This window comes from Cavia porcellus, unplaced genomic scaffold (assembly GCF_034190915.1).
Source record: "Cavia porcellus strain 051 isolate PalLab524CR breed Dunkin Hartley unplaced genomic scaffold, mCavPor4.1 scaffold_3, whole genome shotgun sequence".
Classification (NCBI taxonomy): domain Eukaryota; kingdom Metazoa; phylum Chordata; class Mammalia; order Rodentia; family Caviidae; genus Cavia; species Cavia porcellus.
The window spans coordinates 20,127,020-20,149,950 of NW_026947486.1; the positions used below are offsets into that span (position 1 = coordinate 20,127,020).

General features: G+C 44.2%; 1 protein-coding gene and 1 long non-coding RNA gene across 4 annotated transcripts in view; one reads left to right on the plus strand and one right to left on the minus strand.

The window, feature by feature from the left end:
* Window positions 1-22,931, minus strand: part of LOC134475424 (uncharacterized) — a 44,272-nt gene that overhangs the window by 19,764 nt on the left and 1,577 nt on the right. For 2 of the 3 annotated variants that reach the window (XR_010046530.1, XR_010046528.1), the window contains exons 2-5: window positions 16,373-16,448; window positions 9,766-9,879; window positions 9,206-9,249; window positions 2,522-2,619 (exon numbers count right to left, since the gene is read on the minus strand). This is a non-coding gene — a long non-coding RNA (uncharacterized LOC134475424). The remainder of the gene's footprint in view (window positions 1-2,521; window positions 2,620-9,205; window positions 9,250-9,765; window positions 9,880-16,372; window positions 16,449-22,931) is intronic. The other variant, XR_010046529.1, reaches the window with a different exon arrangement.
* Window positions 138-7,922, plus strand: Glod5 (glyoxalase domain containing 5). The gene is made up of 4 exons (XM_003462584.5): window positions 138-294; window positions 2,725-2,868; window positions 6,568-6,723; window positions 7,693-7,922. Exons 1-4 carry the CDS (start codon window positions 244-246, stop codon window positions 7,813-7,815), a joined length of 474 nt encoding a protein of 157 aa, XP_003462632.2. The 5' UTR covers window positions 138-243; the 3' UTR covers window positions 7,816-7,922.

Consider the following 22,931-nt stretch of genomic DNA (forward strand, 5'->3'; position numbering starts at 1 on the left):
GAACTCGCCTTTCGGCCCAGAACTTTTTGTTTGATTCAGAGGCGCTGGGATGGAACCAAGGCTCGCGCCTACGGGCAGTAGCCCTCAAGGAGCCACACCCCAAACCCCCTCAGGCCCAGGGTTTAGGTCAGAGTCCTTGGCTTTGCACCACCTACCTCTGCCGGTCCCGCCCACCCTCTCCTGCCCCTTGACCTGCGGGAGCACAGCCTCAGTCGGCTCCAGCACCAGGACATCCACCGTGTCATGCTGCGCCCGCTGCTCGCCAGGCTGTGGAGCATGACTGCGGGGACTCAGGTGAACGCGGCGGGAGCTTGCAGTGGCTGTGGCTTCCCCCTCCCTTAACTCCCTGCTCTGCGGCTCCTGGCTTTACTGCCTTCCATATCTCCGTCCTCCACTGTCTTTCAAAGACAAGCAGAGGGCAGCAGAAGCTCACGGAAAGGCCGCACGTAGGCAGTCGCGAGCCCTGTACAGGGTCCGTGTGCGGGGCTAGGCGTGGCTGCTCCCCCTGGAGCCTAGTGGGGATAGGTCGGAGGGGCACGGGGGGGGGACAGGTGGAGGGAGTACAAGGGGCCCCGCGAAGGATGTCACCGAGGCTGGCTCGTGGTCCCTGTGCGGAGGGCGAGAGAACAACGCAGTGACCTTGAGGTCCGGGACCCCTGGTAGTTTGAAGAGACCTTGAAGAGGACTACTATGGGTGTACCCCTGTGGAAGGGAGGGCGGTGTATTCTGGACTTTCCACCTATTACAGGGCAGCTGTGAGGCGTAAGGCTTCTTTTCGGGGGGTGGGGTGGGGGTGTTTGTCCAGGGCCTTAACACTGAGCTACAAGCTCAGACCTTTTGCATTTTCTCATTTCTACACGGGGTTTGGCTAAGTAGCTAAACGTACCAGACTAGGCTCGAATTGATAATCTCCTGCCTCAGCCTCCAGAATGTTGGGATTATAGGCGTACACCATCATGCCTGGCCTGGTATAATTACAGTTTTGTCATTTTTTGTTTGTTTATTCATTTGTTCTCTCTCTTTCGTTTTTGGTACTGGGGATTGAACCCAGGACCTGACAGATACTTAAGTGCTGTCCCTCTGAGCAACACCCTCAGCAATCATTTTTTCCTTCTTTTTCAGTTTTTTTTTTTTTTTTTTTTTGTCTTTTTGAGACAGGGTCTCCCTATGCTGTGGTTCAGGCTGGCCTTGGGCTCACTTTGTAGCCCAGGCTGTTCTCAAACTTACAAGAATCCTCCTACCTCAGCCTCCCAAGTGCTAGGATTACAGGGGTGCTCCACCATGCCTGGCTTCTTTTTTTGTTTTCTGAGACAGGGCCTCACCATGGAACCCAGGGTGACCTTAAATTCATTATGTAGTCCAGACTGAAGGCAATCCTGCCTCAGCCTTCCAAGTGCTGGAATTACAGGTATGTGTCACCATGCCAGCTTTTTTGTGTGTATGTGATAGGATTTGGTTATGCTGTGCAGGCTGCTTTGAACTTGCGGTGATCCTCCTGCCTCGGCCTCCTGAGTGCTGGGATTATAAGGCATGCACCACCACTCCCTTTTTATCTTAAAGCAGACTAGTAGCCCCATCTCTGAGCCTGCCATGATCTGACCCAGCCTCTTGTTCCCACTCAGCCCTCAGGCACCCTGGGGCTGTAAACCATACTGCCTCTTCTTCTTTTTTTTTTTTTAGACATTGTCTTGCCATGTAGCCCAGGCTGGCCTCGAACTCAAGTAGCTACATACCCCTAGCTACACTGGCCTCATCCTGGTGGATAAAAATCTATCTTGGAATTTCCAAGGATTAAGTTCCAAGTCTGCCACACAGGATGTAGGGAGTGAATCTAAGCTGGCAGACCCTGGGTTATAGGAGGAGCAGGCAGAGTTTGTTCCCACATACCAGCAAAATCGGGGTGTGCGCACCTAAAGCAGTGCTTCAGGGAACCACATTGCTCCAAATCCGTAGATTTGAGGAGTAGAAAATTTGAAAATCTGTGATATGATCTCCTGTACCAGGAAGTTGCAAAAAGAACAACCAATTGAACTCTAGAAAGTAAAAGGAAGGGAAGTATAAAGAGCAGCTAGGAGCCTGAACTACATAGCAAGACTCTGCCTCGAAAAACAAAACAAAACAGAACAGCCAGGTATAGTGGTGCATGCCTATATTCCCAGCACTTGGGAGGCTGAGGCAGGAGGATCACCAGCCTGTGTCATCTTGAGGTCAAGGCCAGTCTGAACTGCATACAGAGAGACCATGTCTCAAAAGAAAACAAAACTAGTCAGGTATGGGGGTGAACACCTGTAATCCCCAGGCTCAGGAGACGGATGCAAGAGGAAGAGCAAAAATTGGTAAAATAGACAGTAAATATATATATATATATATATATATATATATATATATATATATCAGAGAAAAGTCAGTGTTGAAGGCTATTTTTTGTTTTTCTGTACCCAGGGTCTTTGCACTGAGTTACATCCCAGTCTTTTTTTGAGACAAAGTTTTACTGGGTATCCCAGAGTGACATTAAACTCACAGTGATTTTCTTGCCTCAGTCTTCTGAGTCCTGGGATTAGGGGCATGCACTACCATGCCTGGTTTATGGAGATTTTCTTGCAGCACTTTCTCCTGGAACTGAGCGAAAGAAAGAAACAGAAATTGGAGAGGGGGTGGAAAAGGAAAAACAAATGTGTCCAGTGGCAAAATGCTTTCTCCTAACTTTTTTTTTTTACATTTTAGTCATGGAGAAACAGCAGTCAGACCCTGTCCCCGTCCCCGTGCCTTATCCAGAGACTTGACCACATCGTTATGACAGTAAAGAGCATCAAAGACACCACCATGTTTTACTCCAATGTCCTGGGCATGAAGGTGACAACTTTCAAGGTAGTTGCTTCTCTGTGCAGTTGAAAGTGTGCTGATGATTTAAGGGCTGGGCCTGGTTCAGTGGCAGAGCATTTGCCTAGCATGAGTGAGGCTCTGCTGAAAAGAGGGAAGAGTAAAATAGAGCTTAACTCCGAAAACTAAAACATAGGATGTGAAAGAAAACATAAAAGGACCAAGGAACCAGATTCCAAACTCTGAGTAGGGGACTTGCAGAGAGAGAACGGAAGGAAAGTAGCATGGAAATAATGCAAGGAAAGCTGGGCATAGTGGTGCATACTCAGCATCCTGTCATCCCTATGTGATTCCCTTAGGAGGCAGAGACAGCAGGATTGCCTCAAGTTCAAGGCCAGCCTGGAATACATAGTGAAACCCCGTCTCAGAAACAAAAATGAGATTTCTCAAGAGTTACATCAGAGACCAGAAGATAAAAGGACCCCTTCAAAATTCAAACTAGGACTCTCTGTGTTCCACCAAATTATTACTCAAAATATGTGTAGATAAAGCATTGTTAAGACACAAAAAGCCTCAGAAATGTGCTAGGGGTCTGTGGGTGCCAATCAGTGGCGGAGCTGTTGCTAAGCCTGAGAGAGACCCTGGGTTCCATCCACAGTAACACCAAAGAGCAAATACCAGTAATGCTTAGGCTAGGAATAAGAAAAGATGAAGTTCAGGAGTCAACAGTACAAGAGAGGAATGTTGTAGGATGCTCTCTAGAGAATGATCAGTCCAGTTTTTTTGACTGATTTTTTTTTTTTTTTGAGACTGGGTGTCACTATATAGTTCAGGCTGGCCTCAAACTTGCAGTGATCCTTATGCTTTAGCCTTCAGAGTTCTGGGATTATAGGGGTGCACTGCCACACCTGGCATGATTAGTCCAATTTGAAACAGGAAAGAGAAAGGCCCCAGGAAAGACAGAGCCAAGGAAAAGAGTTTCCAGAGATGAAATATATCCTTGAGAATCTGCAACAGTTTCAGCTTCCTGCATGGGGAATACAGGGATGGGGATGGAGCTCCGTGGCAGGCATGCAGCCCTGGCTTCCTGCCCTACGCTGCAAAACAAAATGAGATGCTATGGAAAGTAGAAGAAAACATAGGATAAGTTTTACAGCATGCTGGCATGTATAACACCCACACAGAACGATAATGCACTTTTTGCGGTAGGTTGCTGACTCAACACAGCAGACTTCTACTGACTGCCTAAGGTGGGGCTGGGGGCAGAGAGCAAAGATGAAAATAGCCAAATTGTAAATAAAGTGAGGTAGGGGCTGGGGATTTAGCTCAGCGGCGTAAGCACCTGCCTTGCAAGCAGGGCAATCGTGAGTTCAATCCCTGGTACCGATAAAAAGGAAAAAGACAAATAAATAAATAAAGTGAGGTGGGCTTCGCATGGGCCACCCACGATGATGAGAGTGTGCCCATGACTCCCTGAGCCCCTGTACTTGAACTGGAGAGCAATGTCAGAAGCAAGAGAATCGAAAGAGCTGCAGAGCAAATAGTAGCCCTGTCACCAGCAAAAGAATGACAGATGAACAGCACAATTCCATTTATTTATTTCATGTGGCTATGGGGGAGAGCAAGCCTAGGGATGCTCTACCACTGAGCCACATTCTCAGCCCTTTTATTTTGCAGTTTTGAGACAGGGTCTTGTTAGATTGCCAGGCAGGATTTGAAATTGTGATCCTCCTGCCTCAGCCTCCCTCAGTGCTAGGATCACAGGCCTTCACCGCTATGCATAGCTAACATCAGACTTACTAGTAGCATCAGATTCAAGCAACACACTTAAAACTCTGTGGGAGAATAATACCAATTTAGAGTTGTATGCTGAGCCAAATCATCAGTCAAATGTAAAAGTGAAATAAAGTTCTTTTTTGATAGTGGATATGGAATCAATGACATAAGAGAAACTATAAAAGAAATACCAGGTAAAAGGTACAAGAGAAGATGAAACAAAGAGGACAGCAAAGCAACAGAATTATCAAAGAAAACCGGGCACAATCTCCAGGATTGCAAAAATAATAATGAATAAATTTGCAAGTGGTTGTTTAAAAATTGTAAAAGTGGGGCTGGGGATTTGGCTTAGTGGCACAGGCGCCTGCCTAGGAAGCACAAGGTCATGAGTTCACTTCCCGGTACAAAAAAGCCCCCTGATTAAAAATTGTAAAAGTGCTGCCGGGCATGGTGGTAAGTGTCTGTAATCCCACCATTCAAGAGACTGAGGCAGGAGAATCACTGAGTTCTAGGCTACTCTGGGCAACAAAGAGAGTTCAAGGCCAGCCTTAAGTGCATAGTGAAACCCTGTCTCAAAAAGACAAAAAAAAAAAAGCAAAACAAAACAAAAATAATAAAAATTAGAGCTAAATTCAAGTTTATCATAGATTTCAAGAAGATATCTACAGTTGCTAAATCAAGAAATAGTTTCAGGCCGGGAGTTTAGCTCAACGGTGTAAGTGCCTGCATGGCAAACTTGAGGTCATAAGTTTGATCCCCGGTACCAAAAAAAAAAAGTTTCTAAATCAGCATGGTGATGCATGACTGCAATCTGAGCACTGGAGAGGCTGAGGCAGGAGGATCACCATAGATTTGAGGCTAGCCTGAGATACATAGAAGTTCACAACCAGCTCAAACTGCAGAGTAAGACCCTGTTTCAAAAAAGAAAGCCAGACATGGTGGCTCACGCCTGTAGTCCCAGCACTCCAGGAGGCTAAGGCAGGAGAATTGTGAATTTGAGACCGGCCTGGGCTACAAATGGGCTCAAGGTGAGCCCGGAGTACATAACGAGACCCTTTCTCAAAGAACCACAAGAAGAAGGAAAGAAAAAAAGGAAGAAAGACTCTGGCTGGGTATGGTGGTGTACACTTTTAATCCCAGCATTCTAGGAAGCCAAGGCTTGAGAATCACAAGTCAATCCAATTAGGGTAACTCAGAAACCTAGGGAGATCCTGTCTTGTTAAAAAATTTAAAAGGGCTGGAGATTGTAGGTCAGTGTAAAAGCCCTGGGTTCAGTCTCCAGTACTGAGGGGGAAAAAGAAAGAAAAAAATTGTGGTGCCCCCTGTTTGGCTAAACAAGAGCTTTCTTTGCTGTTGCTGAGCAGGCAGTTAGTGCTTGAGCAAGAGCTAGGAAGGAGGAAATGAATGGGTACAAAGCACCTGCTGAATGGGCAGGCAGGTTCCCTGGAGTGCGAGCCGACTCCATCCACTGCACAGTAATGCTAAGTACCCTCCTTTACTTGATGGCCTCCCAGCAAGGAATGCTGCTTCAAAGACGTAGGATTCTTTTTTTTTTTTTAAATCTGGGCACACAGTTGATTCCATCCAAGTTGGGTTGTGTTTACCAGAAAAGTGAGACTAATCCTGAGGCTGAGGCAGGAAAACCTCTTGAGCCCAGGTGTATAAGGCCAATTTGACTATCATAGTGAGACCTTATCTCAAAAAAGAAAGAAAAGTAAAAAGAGGAAAATGCTTATTCAGTAGACAAATTACTTTCTCTGCTGTAGATGGTATAAACATTGAGTACAGAAGTAATTTTGAGACAGAATAAACAAAACATACACAGGTGTAGTGTGGATTGCTCTGGCAAGTAAGCTGGGTGAGGCAGAGCTGGGTGTTTAGCAACCCTGTTCTTTAACAAGATTCTAGGGATGGGTTAGCTCTCACTCTCCTTGGAGCTTTAGTTCTGTTTATCTTCTTGCCCCTGAACAGGGAGATCGGAAAGCACTATGTTTTGGAGACCAGAAATTTAACCTCCATGAGATGGGAAAGGAATTTGAACCCAAAGCCATTCACCCCTTGCCTGGATCCCTGGACATTTGTCTGATCACAGAGGCGCCTCTGGAGGAGATGATCCAGCGCCTCAAGGTGCTCGGGTTGCTGCTTGCTTTGTTTCTCTGTTGTTCTGTGGAGTATTTTGTTTTGTTGGTGATAGGGATGGAGCCAGAGCTTCACACTTGCTGTGCCACTGAACTCTAGCCACAACCCTGGACTCTGTTCTTCTTGAGAAAATTGCTACAGACACCATGAAAAACACAGCATGGCCCAAGAAGAGTTCCCTCTAGCCTTTTTTTTTTTTTTTTTTTTTTTTTGTACCAGAGATCGAACTTAAGGTCTTGCGCTTGCCAGGCAGGTGTTTATGCCACTGAGCTAAATCCCTGGCCCTCCTTCAATCTGAACACATGATTTCCTCACATCCTCATACTTGTGCACAATTATCTACTCATAGATGTGGCGGTGCCAACACACCTGTAATCCCAGCACTCAGGTGGCTGAGGCAGGAGGATTGCTGTGAGTTTAAGAGCAGCCTGGGCTACAAAGTGAGTTCAAGGTCAGCAGAAACTATAGAGTGAGAACCTGGGTCAAAAAAGCCAGGGATATAGCTCAGTGGCACAGACACTTGCATAGTAATCACGAGGTCCTGAGTTCAATTCACAGTACAAAAAAAAAAAAAAAGCAACCAATAGGTACAAGGCTGAAGTGTGGCTCAGTGCTGAAACAGCCGCCTAACCCTCAGAAAGCCCTGGGTTCCATTCCTGGCATCATACACATGGACACATGCCAGTAGAATATATAGGCTTTAGGCCAGAGTGCCCAGTTTTCAAGTCTGGTCCTATGATTTACTGGACAGTACTAGATACTATTCTTATGCCCACTTTACAGAGCAAGAGGCTGAGGTGCAGGACTGTCTGCTTGTGGGCAAAAAAGGAAGAAAGAATGCCAGATGAGGTTGAAAAGATAAAGGCAGTTTGGGGGATTCTAAACCGCTGCTAAGAATTGTATTTTAGTCTCACACGTAGGCTATGACAACTGACTTGTTTTCTTCTCCCACCTCAGGCTTTTGATGTCCCCATTGAGGAGGGCCCAGTCCCCAGAACAGGGGCAAAGGGGCCAATTATGTCCATTTACTTCCGAGACCCAGACAGAAACTTGATTGAAGTGTCCAACTACATCTCCTGATCACCACCACCCTTCATCTGTTTCCCCTCGTGCAGGTTTGAGACTAAACCTATTGTCTGAGGGCATCATCCAAGCCACACAATAAATGAACTGTGTCCCTGAATGCATTTACTGTCCTTCCCGTCTCGGTTGCTTTCTGGGGTTTTGTCCAGGGTCTGAGTTGTCTGTGCTCTTTAAAAAAGTCCAGAGCTGGGAGTGTTGGTGCACAAGAGGCTGAGGTTATGAATTTGAGGCCAGCCTAGGTTACATAGTGAGTTCAAGGCCAACTACACTGCATCGTGAGACTCCGGCTCAAGAAAAAGTTTGAGCCCAGCCTGGGCAATTTCGGGAAATTTTGTCTCAAAAAAGTAAAAAAATGGGCTGGGGCTATAATTCAGTGCAAAGGCCCTGGGTTCAATCCTGGAAATAAACAACAAAGTGTCCATGACCAGGATATTACCTCTTTTTAAAGACAGGCTCTTGCTATGCAACTCAGGCTGGTCTTGAACTCACTATGTAACTCAGGCTGGCCTTGAACTCTCAGTGATCCTCCTGCCTCAGCCTCCTGAGTGCTGGAACTACAGGCATGCACCAACATGCTTGGCTAGGATGTTACATTTTTTTGGGAACCAAATTCAGGTTGTCTCTTTGAGATTCAAGACCTCTAATAGATTTCTCTTTGTTGGTGTGATCTTTCTTTCTTCTCTCTCTCTCTCTCTCTGTCTCTCTCTCTCTCTCTCTCTCTCTCTTTCTCTGTCTCTCTCTGTCTCTCTTTCATTATCTTTGAGACAGGGTCTTGCTGTGCAGTTCAGGCTGGCCTTGAGCTCACTTTGTAGCCCAGGCTAGTCTTGAACTCACAAGCCTCCTGCCTCAGCCTCCCGAGTGCTGGGATTTCAGGCATGCACCACCACGTCCAGTTTTCACCCTTTCTCTATTTTTTTCCTTTTCACTGAGAGGGTCCCACTATGTGGTTCAGGTTGGCTTTGAACCCACTGTGTTGTCCAGGTTGGCCTCAAACTCAAGGCGATCCTCCTGCCACAGCCTCTGTAGTGCTAAGATTACAGGTGTATGCCACCTTGCCCAGGTCTTGCCTAATGTTTAAAGAAAGCTTGCCTTACACCCACAGGCTACCTGTCTGGAGGGAAACGGATGATTCACATGAAGAAGAAAGGGAAGAAGTGACAGAAGGAGGAAGGAAGGAGCGGGTAGGCAGATAGATGAATGGATGGAAAAGTAGACACCCCCTGGAAAAACCCTTTGTGCATAGGAGGAAGTGGTTTGTAAGTGTGTAGGTTTACTGTAATGGGGGAAAACTGGAAATAACATGTCCATCAGCAAACAAGTAGTGTGTCAGGTTTTTGTCACTGATCAATGTCTGAGATAAATAAGCTTCTAAGGAGGAAAAGTTTACATTTGCTCATGGCTTCAGAGGTTTCAGTCCATGGTTGCTTGGCCCTGTGGCAAGAAGAAAAGAGAAGGAGGAAGGGCATGAGTCCCACATGCCTTTCAAGGATATGCCCCCAGTGATCCACTTCTGCCCCTGGGCCCCAGCTCCTAAAGCTTCCCACTGCCCAGTAGCACCAGAGGCTGGTGACCAAGACTTCAACACACAGAACTTAAGATCCAGATCCAAATTATAACAAATGATGAAAGAAACTAGTGTATCCATTCCATGGAATGTTGCTCAACAATAAAAAAAGTGTAAGAGACCAATATTATTCTGATAACAAACACAGAAAGAGACATAACAAGAAAACTGCAGATTAATAAATATGTTTTATAGGGGCTGGGGATTTAGCTTAGCGGCCTAAGCACCTGCTTTGCAAGCACATGGTCATGAGTTCAATCCACGTTACCAATTTTAAAAAAATGTTTTATATATATAGATGCAAAAAATCCTCATCAAATAGCAGAAATAGTGGCACATACCTTTTTTTTCTATACATTTTCTTTAGTGAAAGTGGCACATACCTTTAATCACAGAATCTGAGAGGCTGAGGCAGGAAGATTCCCAGATTTAAGGCTGCCCTGGGTTACATACTGAGTTCAACAGCAGTCTGGACTACATACATAGTGAAATCCTATCTAAAACAATCAAAAATAAATGAATAAATATGAATTAATAGCCTCAACAAAATGCAAGTAAAATCCAGCAACACATATAAAGGTTATAGACTGTGATTAAGTGCACTTTATCCTAGAAATGCAAGGTTGATTCAATACATAAAAATCTGTCAATGTACTAATCCAGGTGTAGTGGTACACATCTGTAATCCAAACACCTGGGAGGCTGAGGCAGGAGGATTGCCACAAATTCAAGGCCAGCCTAAGCTACATAGTGAATTCAGAACCAGCCTGGACTAAATAGCAAAACTCTGTCTCAAAAACAAAAACTCAGTCAATATACTATACCATATCAATAAACAAAAGGACAAATATGATCTCAGTAAATGTAGAAAAAGCATTTTATAAATCGGACACACATGTTTAAATACTGCATTGTGTCTCAGATGTGAAAAACTAAAAGTATAAATAAGGACCAAAATGTATAATAGATATTGTGAAACAAGAAGAAAATGTTCAAATGGGAAGGGGAACTAGGAAGGGGAGGAGGGGGAAAGGAAGGAAGGGACAAGAATAAAGAATGAGGGGCTGGGGATTTAGCTCAGCGGCATAAGTGCCTGCCTTGCAAGCTGGCAGTCGTGAGTTTGATCCCCGGTACCGATAAAAACGAAAAAGACAAAAAAAAAAGAATAAAGAATGGAAGAGCTGGGCGTGGTTGCTCATGCCTGTAATCCCAGCACTCGCACTTGGGATGTTGAGACAAGAGGGCCATTGTGAGTTCGAGACCAGCCTAGGCTACAAAGTGAGCTCAAGGCCAGCCTGAACTGCACAGCAAGACCCTGTCTCAAAAAGACAAAAAAAAAAAAAAAAAAAAAAAAGAATGGAAGGGAGAAAATGGAAACAAAGGTAGAAGCTGGGGAAGCAGGATCATTGAAAGTTTGAGACAAGCTTTGGTTACAAAGAGCTCAAGGCCTGCCTGAACTGGGTAGCAAGACCTTGTCTCAAAAACATGGGGAAAAAAAGCAGAAAAGAAAAAAGAAAATGGAAACAAAGGTTTTGTAAATAAGGAGGGGAAAGAAGGTTGAAAGGAGGGTAAAGGATTGGGAAAAAAGAATCAACATATGTTACGTACAGGTACAAATTCCCCATGATGGGTGTGATCATTATGTATATCTAAAATGTACCAATAAGAAATAACGTAAATGTAAAAAATGTGTTCTATTTCTTAAGATGAATGCTACCATTATGTATATCTAAGATGCACTAATAATTAAAAAATACATTTGACAGAATTCAACACACTTTCTTCATAAAAATTCACAACAAACTAGAAATAGAACAGTATTACAAAAACCACAATGCCAGGTGTGGTGTGCCCACCTGTGGTCCAGGTATTCATGAGCCTGGGGCAGGAGGGTCTCGAGTTCGAGTCCAGCCTAGATTACATAAGAAGACCCTATCTCAAAATTTGAAGAGGGGTAAGGGATAGCTGAGTGGTTGAGCACCCCTGGGTACAATCCCCCCAGGTGCTGTAAATTCTCAAACCAAATCTCCATAGCTAACATCATATTTTATGAAAGACTGAAAGCTTCCTCTGAAGATGAGAACAACATGAGAAGGTCTCCAATCACCACTTCTATTCAACATTCTAGCACACGTAATTAAATAAGAGAAATAAACCAGGTGTGATGCACACCTATAATCCCAATACTCAGTAGGCTACACAGTAGAATCTCCATGAGTTCAAGGACATCCTGGGTTACACAGGGAGTTCAAGGCCAGCCTGGATAACATAGTAAGACCTTGTCTCAAAATATTTAGAAAGCTGGGCATGGTGATACACATCTGTAATTTCAGCACTCAGGAGGCTGAGGCAGAAAGACTGATGTGAATTCAAGACCAGCCTGAACTACATGGTGAGATCCTGACTCTAAATAAATAAATATATTTTTAAAAAAATGATACAATTGCACAAGAAATAGCATCCAGAATCAACAAATGGGATTATATCAAATTTTAAATCTTCTCCATAGCAAAGGAAACAACCAGCAGACTGAAGAGACAAGTAACAGAATGGGAAAAGAGTTTTACCAGCTGCTCCTCGGACAAAGGACTAATATGTAGAATATATAAAAACTCAAAAATTAGACCCCCCTATAAAAAAAAAACAGTCAAAAAGTGGGCAATTGAATGAATAGACTCTTCTGAAAAAAAGAACTACAAATGACCAGTAAGTACATGAAAAAATGTTCAACATTGCTGGCCATAAGAGAAATGCAAATTAAAACACTGAGGTCCCATCTCACTCCAGAAATAATGGCTATCATCAAGAAATCAACCAAGACAAAAGCCATGCTGGGCCCGGGAGGAGTAACAAGAAGTCAATTCAGGTACAAAAACAACTTAATGCCTGTATTGCTTGATTGACTTTGCAGGCCCAAGACTAGTAGTCTGAACATCTATTAAGGGGATAAAAATATGCAGTGTAGCAACTATGGGGAATGTCCTTCTGTTTTGTTTTAAACCCAATATTTTGTTTTCTTCTGTTTTATTGTTTTGTTTTATTCAGTGTTCTGTTTTGATTGGTTTTATTCTGTTCTCTTTTGATTTGATTATATCTGATGGTATGAGCAGCAATTTTAAAGATAACAAGAGGCATTATGATACCACTGCTGATTTCCTATTATCCTGTCTTGAAATCCTGTGTAACTTTCACTGTTTTTTTCTTTTTTTTGATTGGCATTATTCTGTTTCATTTTGTTTGGTTTTATTCTCTTTAAAATACACTTTAATTCTTTTGACTGTTTTTGTTATGTTTGATTTTATTATGTCTGATGGTGTGGACAGCTGTTTTAAAGAAAACAAGGGACATTATGGTAGCCATTGTTGATTCCTTATTATCTTGTTTTGAAGGCCTGAATTGCTTTTTTGTTCTGTTCTGATTAGCTTTATTCTGTTTTGGTTTGGTTTGGATTTATTCTCTTTAAAATTAGAAAAAAAGGAGCTAGGGATAGAGCTCAGTGGCATAAGTGCCTGCCTGACAAGCGCAAAGTCATGAGTTCAATTCCTGGTACCTGAATAAATAAATAAATTTTTTTTAAAAAAAATTAGCAAATAGGGCCGGGGATTTGGCTCAGTGGCATAAGCGCCTGCCTGGCAAGTGTGAGGTTGTGAGTTCGATCCCCAGTACCACCAAAAAAAAAAAAAAATTAGCAAATAACAAATCCTGGTGGGGCTGTGGTGAAAAAGGAACCCTTCTCCACTGTTGGTGGGAGTGCAAACTGGTGCAACCACTGTGGAAATCAGTGTGGCAGTTCCTCAAAAAACAAAAACTAGCTGGGCATGGTGGTGCACACCTGTAATCCCAGAATTTGGGAGACTGAGACAAGAGGATTCTTGTGAGTTCAAGGCCAGCCTGTGCTACATAAGCAAGTTCAAGGCCAGTCTGCACTATATAGTGAGAACTTGTCTCAGAACAAACAAACAAAAAAACTAATAAATACAGACATACATACATATATAAAATGAGTAGAATCTGATACTACAGTATATAAGTTTAGCAAGTTTGCAAGAGGCAAGAGTTTTTGATAAGAGGTCGCACAAAATTTGGCTGGGTACAGTAGCACACACCTGCAATCCCAGCTACTCGGGAGGCTGAAGCAGATGGACTGCAGCTTTGAGACCAAGTCTGGGCAACTTAGCCAGACCCTGTCTCAAAATAAATTTATTTATTTATTTATTTACTCACTTACTTACTAATTTTTTGAGACAGGGTCTCACTATGTAGTTCAGATCAGCTTTGAACTTGCTTATGTAGCCCAGGCTAGCCTTGAACTCAAGGTGATCCTCCTGCCCCAGCCTCCCAAATGCTGAGATTACAGGAATGCACCACCATGCCTGGTTCAAAATAAAAAAATTTTTACAAGGAGTGATGGTGATAGCTATAGTGTCAAGAACACTGGGCACCCCAGGTAAGCACATGGAGGCAGAGGGGTTTCGTGTGACATTCAACCTCCCAAGTGTATAAATAAACACGCTTCAGCCATTGGAGCCCTTCCTCCTTTTCCTTCCCTACTTTTCATCAGGAGAGCTGCATCTGACTTTAGTTTTCTCTAAACCAAAAAAAAAAAAAATGGAGTGCTGATGTAGCTCAGTGGCAGACTGCTTGTTTAGGAAGTATGAGGTCTTAGGCTTAATCCCCCAGTGCTGGAAAAAATATTAAAATCAGGATAGCTAGAAGTATAGCTCAGTATGTAGTACTTGTCTAGCATGTGTAAAACCTGTACAATGCCTATTACAGAAAAAATTCAAAGTTTAATTATATACTGATAAGTGCGAGGTCATGAGTTCAATCCCTGGTACCAAAAAAAAAAAAAAATCCAAAAAATTTAATCATATACAATGTCGTGGTTTATGTTTGTGTCCCCCAGGCCTCATGAGTTTGCATTGTTCATTTGTGATGGTTCATTGTATAGTGCTTGGATTGATGGTGTCAGTGCTCCACCCACATAGGAGTGGAGCCAGGGTGCGATGTAATGGCAGGAAGAAGGTGTGTGTTTCTCTTTGCTGGTTTGAGCTTGCTGTTAGCATCTGCCATGAATGGCGGTTCAGCCATGCCCGCCTGTCTTGGAGCCAACTGAGTGTGGACTGAAACCTCCAAAAACTGTAAGAAATAAACCTTTCCTTTCCCAACTTGGGCATCAGGTATTTTGTCTCAGCAACGAGCATAAAGTAACTAAGACATACATATAATAAAATGAAGCCAGGCAAGGTGGTATACACCTATAATATTAGTACTCTGGGAGGCTGAAACAGGGAGGGATACAAGTTCAAGGCTGGCCTGAGCAATATAGCAACACATCAAGTATTTATCTCAAAAATTTTAAAGGGGGAGGGCTGGGAATTCTGCTCAGTGGCACGAGTGCCTGCCTGGAAAGTGTGAGGGCATGACTTCAATCTTTGGTACCAAAAAGAAAAAAAGAAAAAAGAATAAAAGTCATAAGGAAGACCAGCGACATAGTTCAGTGGCACAATGCCTGCCTGACAAGTGCAAGGTCCTGAGTTTGATTCCTGGTACCAAAAAAAGTGGAGCGGGGGAGGATGTAGGTCAATGTGAAGGCTTTAGGTTCAATTCCAAGTACAAGAAAAAATATTTTAAACATCTAAACATGAAATAAACTCAGGTATGGTGGTGCACACCTGTAATCAGCATTCAGGAGGCTGAAGGAGGAGAATTGCTTTGAGTTCAAGACCAGCCTGGGCTACAACATGAATTCAAGGCTAACTTGAACTGCATAATGAAACCTTGTCTCAAAAACATTAATTAAGTTAATTTTTAGAAAGTATACCAAGAATTTCATGCTGGGTGTGGTGATGCCTGCCTATAATCCCAGCACTAGGTAGGGGGGGGATTGACATAAATTCGAGGCCAGTTTGGGCTACATAAAGCGTTCAAGGCCAGCCTAAACTATATAGTATGACCCTGTCTCAAAAAGCAAACAAAAGCAAAGTATAAGAAGAGTTTCATAAATTCTTTGCTGCCCCCCCCCCATAAGTCACTAAACACATTTACTCTTTTCTTTGTTTTTTGTTTTTGTTTTTGTTTTTTTGAGATACTCTCACTATGCAGTTCAGGCTGGTCTTGAACTCACTATGTAGCCTAGGCTGGCCTCAAATTTGTGATGATCCTCCTGTTTCAGCTTCCGAAGTGCTGGGATTCCAGGTGTGCACCACCACACCTGGTTACATTTACTCTTGTACATGAAAATGTTTTATCTAGAATATTGCCAACTTTTTCAATCTGCAATCTGCCACTTTTTTCAGACTTTTGTGCTTGAACATCTGGGGATGGAATTCAGGATCAAATGCAGTGTATGGTAGGCAAGTGCTCTACCACTGAGCTGCTCCGGCTGACTTTAACATCCTTTCTGATGTGTGACAATTGTTGAGGTATGAATTACAATGCTGCAAATTGCAACTTCTGCTGGGCATGATGGAGCATGAGGCAGACAGATGGCCGTGAGTTTAAGGCCAGCCTGGGCTACAGTGAGTTCAAGGCCAACCTGAACTATGGAGCAAGACTCTGTCTCCAAAAAGCCAATGCATGCATGCACAAATGAGTGAATGAAACTCTTATACTGGTGATAATATAGAAAATAGTCTCAGTTTATATTGTGGGTTCAACTGCTTCTTAGGCCTTAAGGGTAGTTTGGAATCCCTACTGAAAAGGTAAGTAACTTTGAGAAACACTTGAAAAGTGCCTAAAGTTAAAGTCATCACTGTTCTATATTCCTGATTTTAAAACAATGAACTTCTCTAGTTTGCTTGTCAAAGAGCAGGAAGTGTAGGTTAGTGCTCAGGGCTATTGAAGTAGAGGCCTTTAGCATCTACCATCCCTGGGTGGGCAGGCTCCAAAGAGCTTTAGGGTGTGTGATATTCTGCTGTTCTCCATTTGGTAATTTAGTGATGATCTTGGAAAAAGAAAATGAAAATGGAATCTGGCCCTGGTTCATACCTGTAGCCTCAGCAACAGTTCTCGGGGCACTTCGTGACCTAGGAGTTGGAGGGCAGTCTGGGCAGCCCAGGGAGGCCTGTTCCAAAAAAAAAAGACAGCAGTGAAATTTCTCATTTTGGGTTATCAAGAAGTGGCTTCAGGTTTCATAAGCCCTTCTAACCCAACAGAGTACTTAGAAGCCTAGGCCAACTATAATTTTTTTTTTTTTTTTTGGTACAGGGTCTTACTATGTAGTTCAAGCTGGCCTGTACTCACCTCAAACTCGAGACATTTCTCCTGCCTCAGCTTCCTGAGTGCTAAGATTACACAACTATCAATATTCTTAAACCCAAATCATTAGACAGACTTCAGTCTACATTAATATTAGTTTCTTTGTGAGAAACAGAATATCTCTTGCTGATCCATGAAACAAGAAACACATTTGCAGTGAAAGTTGAACAGAAATCAGGAAAACACCTGTTAGTGATATTTGGCCAGGTGGGTTTTTGTTGTTATTGTTGTAGGAGAGTGTGTTTTGCGTGGTATATAATTACAAACGTTAGATTTTTAGAGCCTTTCAAACCAAAGTTGTTAATAGCCTTTTGCCAGTTAATATTCAGGGTCTCATTCAAAGTAATTACAGAGATCATCAAATGTAGGTAGAAACCTACAGATAAATAACATTCTGGGTAGGAGAAGAAAAGAGCCTTGTTCCACCTTCAGGCTTGGGTAATTCAGGCTTGACTGCGAGCCCTGGCCGAATCTCTTTGGGATTTCATATTTATTTATTTATTTAGACAGAGTCTCAATACATAGTACAGGCTGGCCTTGAACTCAAGGCGATCCTCCTGCCTCATCCTCCGGAGTGTTGGGATTACAGGCATGTGACAGCACGCCCAACTCCTTCAGTTCCTTATATTTGAGAAATAATTGTGTTTTAAAAATACACAAAACAGCCAGGTGTGGCACTCAGGAGGCTGAATCAGGAAGAGGATTGCCCTCTGTTGTATACAGTGAGACCTTGTCTCAAAAAACAAAAAAGACTAGTTAATTGCTGAACATCAGTCATATGTTGATAATTTCTCATTTAACTTTCCAGGGTGTGTGTATGCATGCCATGCTTGTATAATCAGCTCTACAAAATGAAACTTTTTTGTGGTACTGGGGATCAAACTCACAACCTCATGCTTGTCAGGCAGCCCCTTATACCACTGAGCCACATCCCCAGCCCACAAGATAAAACTTTTGAAGTTAGACTTTATCTTTTAGGGACAAGTTGCTCCTCTAAACCTCCTTAGGCCTTGGCCATAAGGGCTCCGTGTTTCTCCCCAGCCCAGAGGAATAGAGAATACGCTGAAAAGGAGGGAGAGGCCCACGTCTAGGCGAGGAGCAACTAGCCTGAACCTGTCTGTCTCTCCCACACTGTTCTTTGCTATAAAAACCCTAACACACCTGCACACAGTGAGATGAGTGAATGCACCACTCTCTTCAGGTCTCTTCAGAACTAATTTTATACAAATAAAATCATTTTACCCAAATAAATGGCCTCCTTTGACCCGGGCACTGGTGAGTGGACAAACCTGAGCGTGGTCAGTAGCACTAGGGGCAGAACCCAGGGCCTTGAGCATGCTAAGCACATTCTGTACAACTATATGTGTGTAAATACCCACAGCTCTTACGATTTTTTGTATGCATGTTTATACATTTTAATTTTTTAAAAATCAAAAATGAAGCATTGTTAGGCATGGCAGCGTACATCTGTAATCCTAACAGTCTGGGAGGCTGAAGCAAGAGAATGATACATTGGAACCCAGCTTGGGAAATTTAGTAATTTAGCAAGGCCTTGCCTCAGAATCAAAACTTCTGGACCAGGGATATATATATATATAGCTCAGAAGCATAAGTGCCTGCCTGGCAAGCGCAAGGTCCTGAGTTTGATTCCCCGAACCAAAAAATAAATAAATGATAAAAATTTTTTCAAAAGTGTTGGGGCTGGGCTGGACATGGTGGTTCATGCCTGTAATCCTAGTATTCAGGAGGCTAAGACAGAAGGATTGCTGTGAATTTGAGGATAGCTGAGCTACATAGCAAGACTCTGTTTCACAAGGAAGAAATAAAACAAAAAAGAGGGAATGCAGCTCAGCGCAAAGGCACTGTACTCAACCCTCAGTAGTGTTTTTAACAAATTAAAGTCATAGTCTACCTACTACTTATAACCAGCTTTTGTTTTTGTGGCCCTAAGGATAGAACCCAGGACCTTGATAATCAGCTATGTCCCTGACCCTTTTTAGTTTTTTATTTGAGACAGGGTCTTGCTGAAGTTGCCAAGCTGGGCTAGATCTTTTGAGTCTCTGCCTCAGCCGCCCAGAGTGCTGGAATGACAGGTGTGCACCACCACGACAATCACCAGCTGGTTTTATATCAAGTGGTTTTCCTTTGTCATTAAATAATTATACACATAAATTACATAAAATCAGCTGTTATCAACTATAGTCACCCTACCATGCTTAGAGTACTAGTTTATCTCTCCTCCCTTGTTCTATCTGGTACTCACTCATAAACCGACCTCACTCTATCCCTCCCCTCCCCTTCCAGTTTGTTCTACTCTTGTTTTTTGTTTCTGAGTACCAGGAATCGAACTCAGGACCTCATACTTGTCAGGAAGGCACTTATGCCATTGAGCTATATCCCTGGCCCTACTCTTTCCTTTATAAGATCAATATCTTAGCTTCAAGAAACAGCAAGTGGCTGGGCATGGTGGCACATGCCTGTAATCCCAGCACTCAGAGGCTGAAGCAGGAGGATTGCTGTGAGTTTGAGGTCAGCCTGAACTAATAATGAGACTTGTCTCAAAAAAAAAAAAAAAAGAAAGAAAGAAAAAAGAAATAGCAAGTATTTGAGGACATAGAAATGCTAATCATTCAGATTTGATCATTACACATTGTGTTCATGTATTATCACAATGTGCCCAGTAAGTACACACAATTATTACATCTCAAAAATAATAATTTTTTTTCGGAAAATCTCAAAACCAAAAATCAACCAACAGCTAGGCTCTGAGGCCCTTGTCTAGGCATCAGCTGATGTTTTGGTGGTATTCTACCAAGGCCAGTCGGGCTCTGCCCTCTTCTCCACCCCCTGAGGGAGCCAAAAATATTCTAATGCTTGGGTTTGGGTCAAGAACCCCAGAGGATGCCAGGAGAGAGGGCTTCCAGAAAGAGAAGACATTGGAACCAGTCATGAATAGAAGTGTGACAGAGAGGTCGAGGTGCCCGGACACCCCACCCCGCCCCTGCCCTCCCCTCGGGTCCCCAAAGCCCAGTCTGGGCCCCGCTGATTCTCTTATCTGCCCACTCCCAGCTGCCTCTCTGCTGGTTGAACTGTTGCTGCAGACTTGGCCTGTGCCTCCTCCGCCGGGATGGGGGAGGGAATGGAGCAAGGCCTGGCCTCAGAGGCACCCCTCTCCCCACCCTTTACTTCCTTTCTGGAGCCCAAGATCCTCCCTAGAACGAAGAAATGAGGTGTAAGTCCCATGGCCAAACCTTCGTCATAGACACGCTTCTTGCCAGGCCTTTCCCAGGAAGCCCTAGTTCGAAGCTTGTGTTTCTAACAATAATGGCGGCGCTGAGATATAGCATGCACAGAGCATAGCTCTGGTGGTGTCCCAGACAGGCCCTGTGCTGAGGGGCTGCATCTGACGGGGGTGTTGGGGGAGAATCTGTGACTATATGCATTTTCCAGGTAAAGTAACTGAGGTTCCAAGAGAGGCCTGCTCAGGAATCAGGCAGCAAACGTGTGTGCGAGCTAAGACAAGAAGCTGAGGCCTTGGACAAACTGCTTTGGTTCAGGGCCACCCCATCCTCCCAGTCTGGAAGGTGAGGGTGACCAGACCCATCTACAGCACAGACATCTGGGGAGATGGGGATGGGACTGCACAGAAAGCTCTCAGTACTGTGCCTGTGGTCTCTAAGTAGATAAAGAGGCTCCTGTTACTACATTCGTACTAGTAAAAGCATTAATATCCCAATTACTATTACTATTACTGTTGTTATTAGGGTTAGCGTGGATAATAGTTTTAGGACTAGGGTGTGTAGCTCAGCAGAGGAGCATTTGGCGAACATGCACAAAGCCCTGGGTTCCATCTCTAGCACCACACATGAAATAAACCAATAATAATAATTTTAGAATGTGGTAAGTACAGTATTAGTGCTAGATTAGAATTTGTATTAGATTAGTATTACTATTAAGTGATAAAAGAAAGAAAAATGGAAACAGCTTTTGTAAATGGGAAGGAGAGGAGGGATTGAAGAGAGGGGAAAAGAATGGGTGAAAAAAGAATCAAGTTATGTCACGTACTGGAACAAATTCTCTACAATGAATGTGATTATTATATCTAAAATGTACCTATGAAATCTGATTTTAAACAGATTTTTTTTGGTATCGGGAATCAAACTCATGACCATGAACTTGCAAGACAGCTGCTTATACCGCTGAGCTAAATCCCGGACCCTTAGTATTATTAAAGTTAGTATTAATGCTAGTACCAATAGTAGCATTTCCATTGGTGTCAGGATTGCATTAAGGATCAAATTCATGATCTTATGTTTTCCAGGCAGGTGCTTGTGCTGCTGAACTAAATCCCCAATCCCCTTGAGCTCACTTTTAGCCCAGGCTGGCCTTGAACTCACAGTGGTCTTCCTGGCTCAGCCTCTTAAATGCTAGGATGACAGGCCTGCACTACCATACCTGGCTGCATGAGTACTAGAATTGATAGTAGTGTTCTTTAGAAAGGGCCCAGTGCTATCCCTTGCATATAACAGGTACTCACTAAATCAACAAGAATGTTTAACACTTACTAAGGTTGCAGATTCACGTAGTTGCCACTTAGCATAGATTCAAATGACTGTAGTCTCCCTAGTCAACTTATGGGTCCTTCACATTTTGTTTTTGTGTTTGTTTGAGATAGGGTCTCACTATATACTTCAGGCTGGCCTTGAACTCACTATGTAGCGCAGGCTGACCTTGAACTCATGGAAATCCTCCTGCCTTGGCCTCTTGAGTGTTTATAGGCATGTGCCACCATGCCGATGGGCCTGCACCTGATTGCCCTATCTTCTGGCCGAAGAAGGGGACATAAATCATCTGGGTCCCTCACAGGATGAAAGCATCCCCTTGGGTCCTTGATTTTCTCCTTCCTGACAAGACTCAGCACAGGGTGTAGCATACCACAGATTGACCAGTGAACCCAACGCTAAGCCTGGCCTTGCCCTCTCCCCCAAAACCTCCAATCATGCGTCTGAGGACCCAGAGGCCAAGAAGTGAGAACGGTCATCTCCCTCTGCCGTGGGTGGCTGGGCAGAACCCGCTGATCGTGGGCTCCATCTTTGCCTCTGTCCTCTGCAGCCTCAGTCTCCCTCCCTTGGTAGAGCTCCTCACCCCAAGGAATTCCAGGGCCATCACTGGGGATCCTTGTCCCTACCCTCTGGGGACCCATGTCAGACACCTACCACATTCACGTGTGTGTCAGGTGGCACTGGTTGGAGAAAGTGCACAGAACAGGTCTGTGTCAGTGTGGCTGTGGCTGTTAATATTCAGGACAGGGACCAGGCTAAGACACCACTGTACAGATCCACGTCTGTCCACACCCTGTGCCACCTGCCCCACTGCCACATGGGGCTCAGACCCCAGCTGGACCTCTGTCTTGATGCCCTCTCTATGACATTACCTCTGTCTTCTTTCTCTACCCGTGCCCTTGCCTCTGTCATTTTCTGGTTTTCTCTTTCACCCTCTATCCATTTGTCTGTCTCTCATTCTCTCTGCTTTCCTATCTGTCTTTAGTGGTCCCCAACTCCTCTGTGTGTCCCTCCTTCTGCGCACTGTCTCTGCCCCCTCTGTCTCATTTCCATCTCTGTTTATCTCTGTTCCTCTCTGTCTCGGTCTCTTCCTCTCCATCCTTTCCCTTCCCCACCCCGTCCCATCCCTATCCCTTTCCCCCAGAACTCACAGGAGAACCAACCCTGGGCGTCACCTCAGTTTCCCGCCTCCAAGGCAGTATGGCGGGCAACAAGTCCACTGTCCCTGGGTGCCCCCCACCTCCACCCCCAAGACAGCCTGTTACTGCGGTGCCAACAGCCACAGTGGCCTCCATCTGATAAGACTTATCTGCTGGCTCAGGGTAGGCCAGAGCTGGCGTAAGCCCCAGCACAGAGGAGGCAGCCAGTGAGCAGAGGGCCTGGCCGGAGTCGGAGCCTGAGCCTGAGGTCTAACCCTCACTGCCTCCCTCCAGCCCTGGAAGAGCCCCACAGCTGGGTCAGCAAGGTATTCTATGGGCTCTAGTTCAAATCTGTCCACACTTCTGAGTCTTATTCTTCTCATCTGCAAAATGGGTATGGCCGTATTCCTCCTTTCCTGCAGCCAGGAAGGCTCCCATACATAAGGGTCCAGCCCACATTTGACTGAAATACAGTTGGGGCCTCCCTCTCTGTGAAGCCCAATGGAGTCGTGAAATCATATCTGCTGGTTTCAATTATCTTGGTTTCAGCCCATGTCGCTTAGTTGGACGCTGAGGTCCACAAGAGAC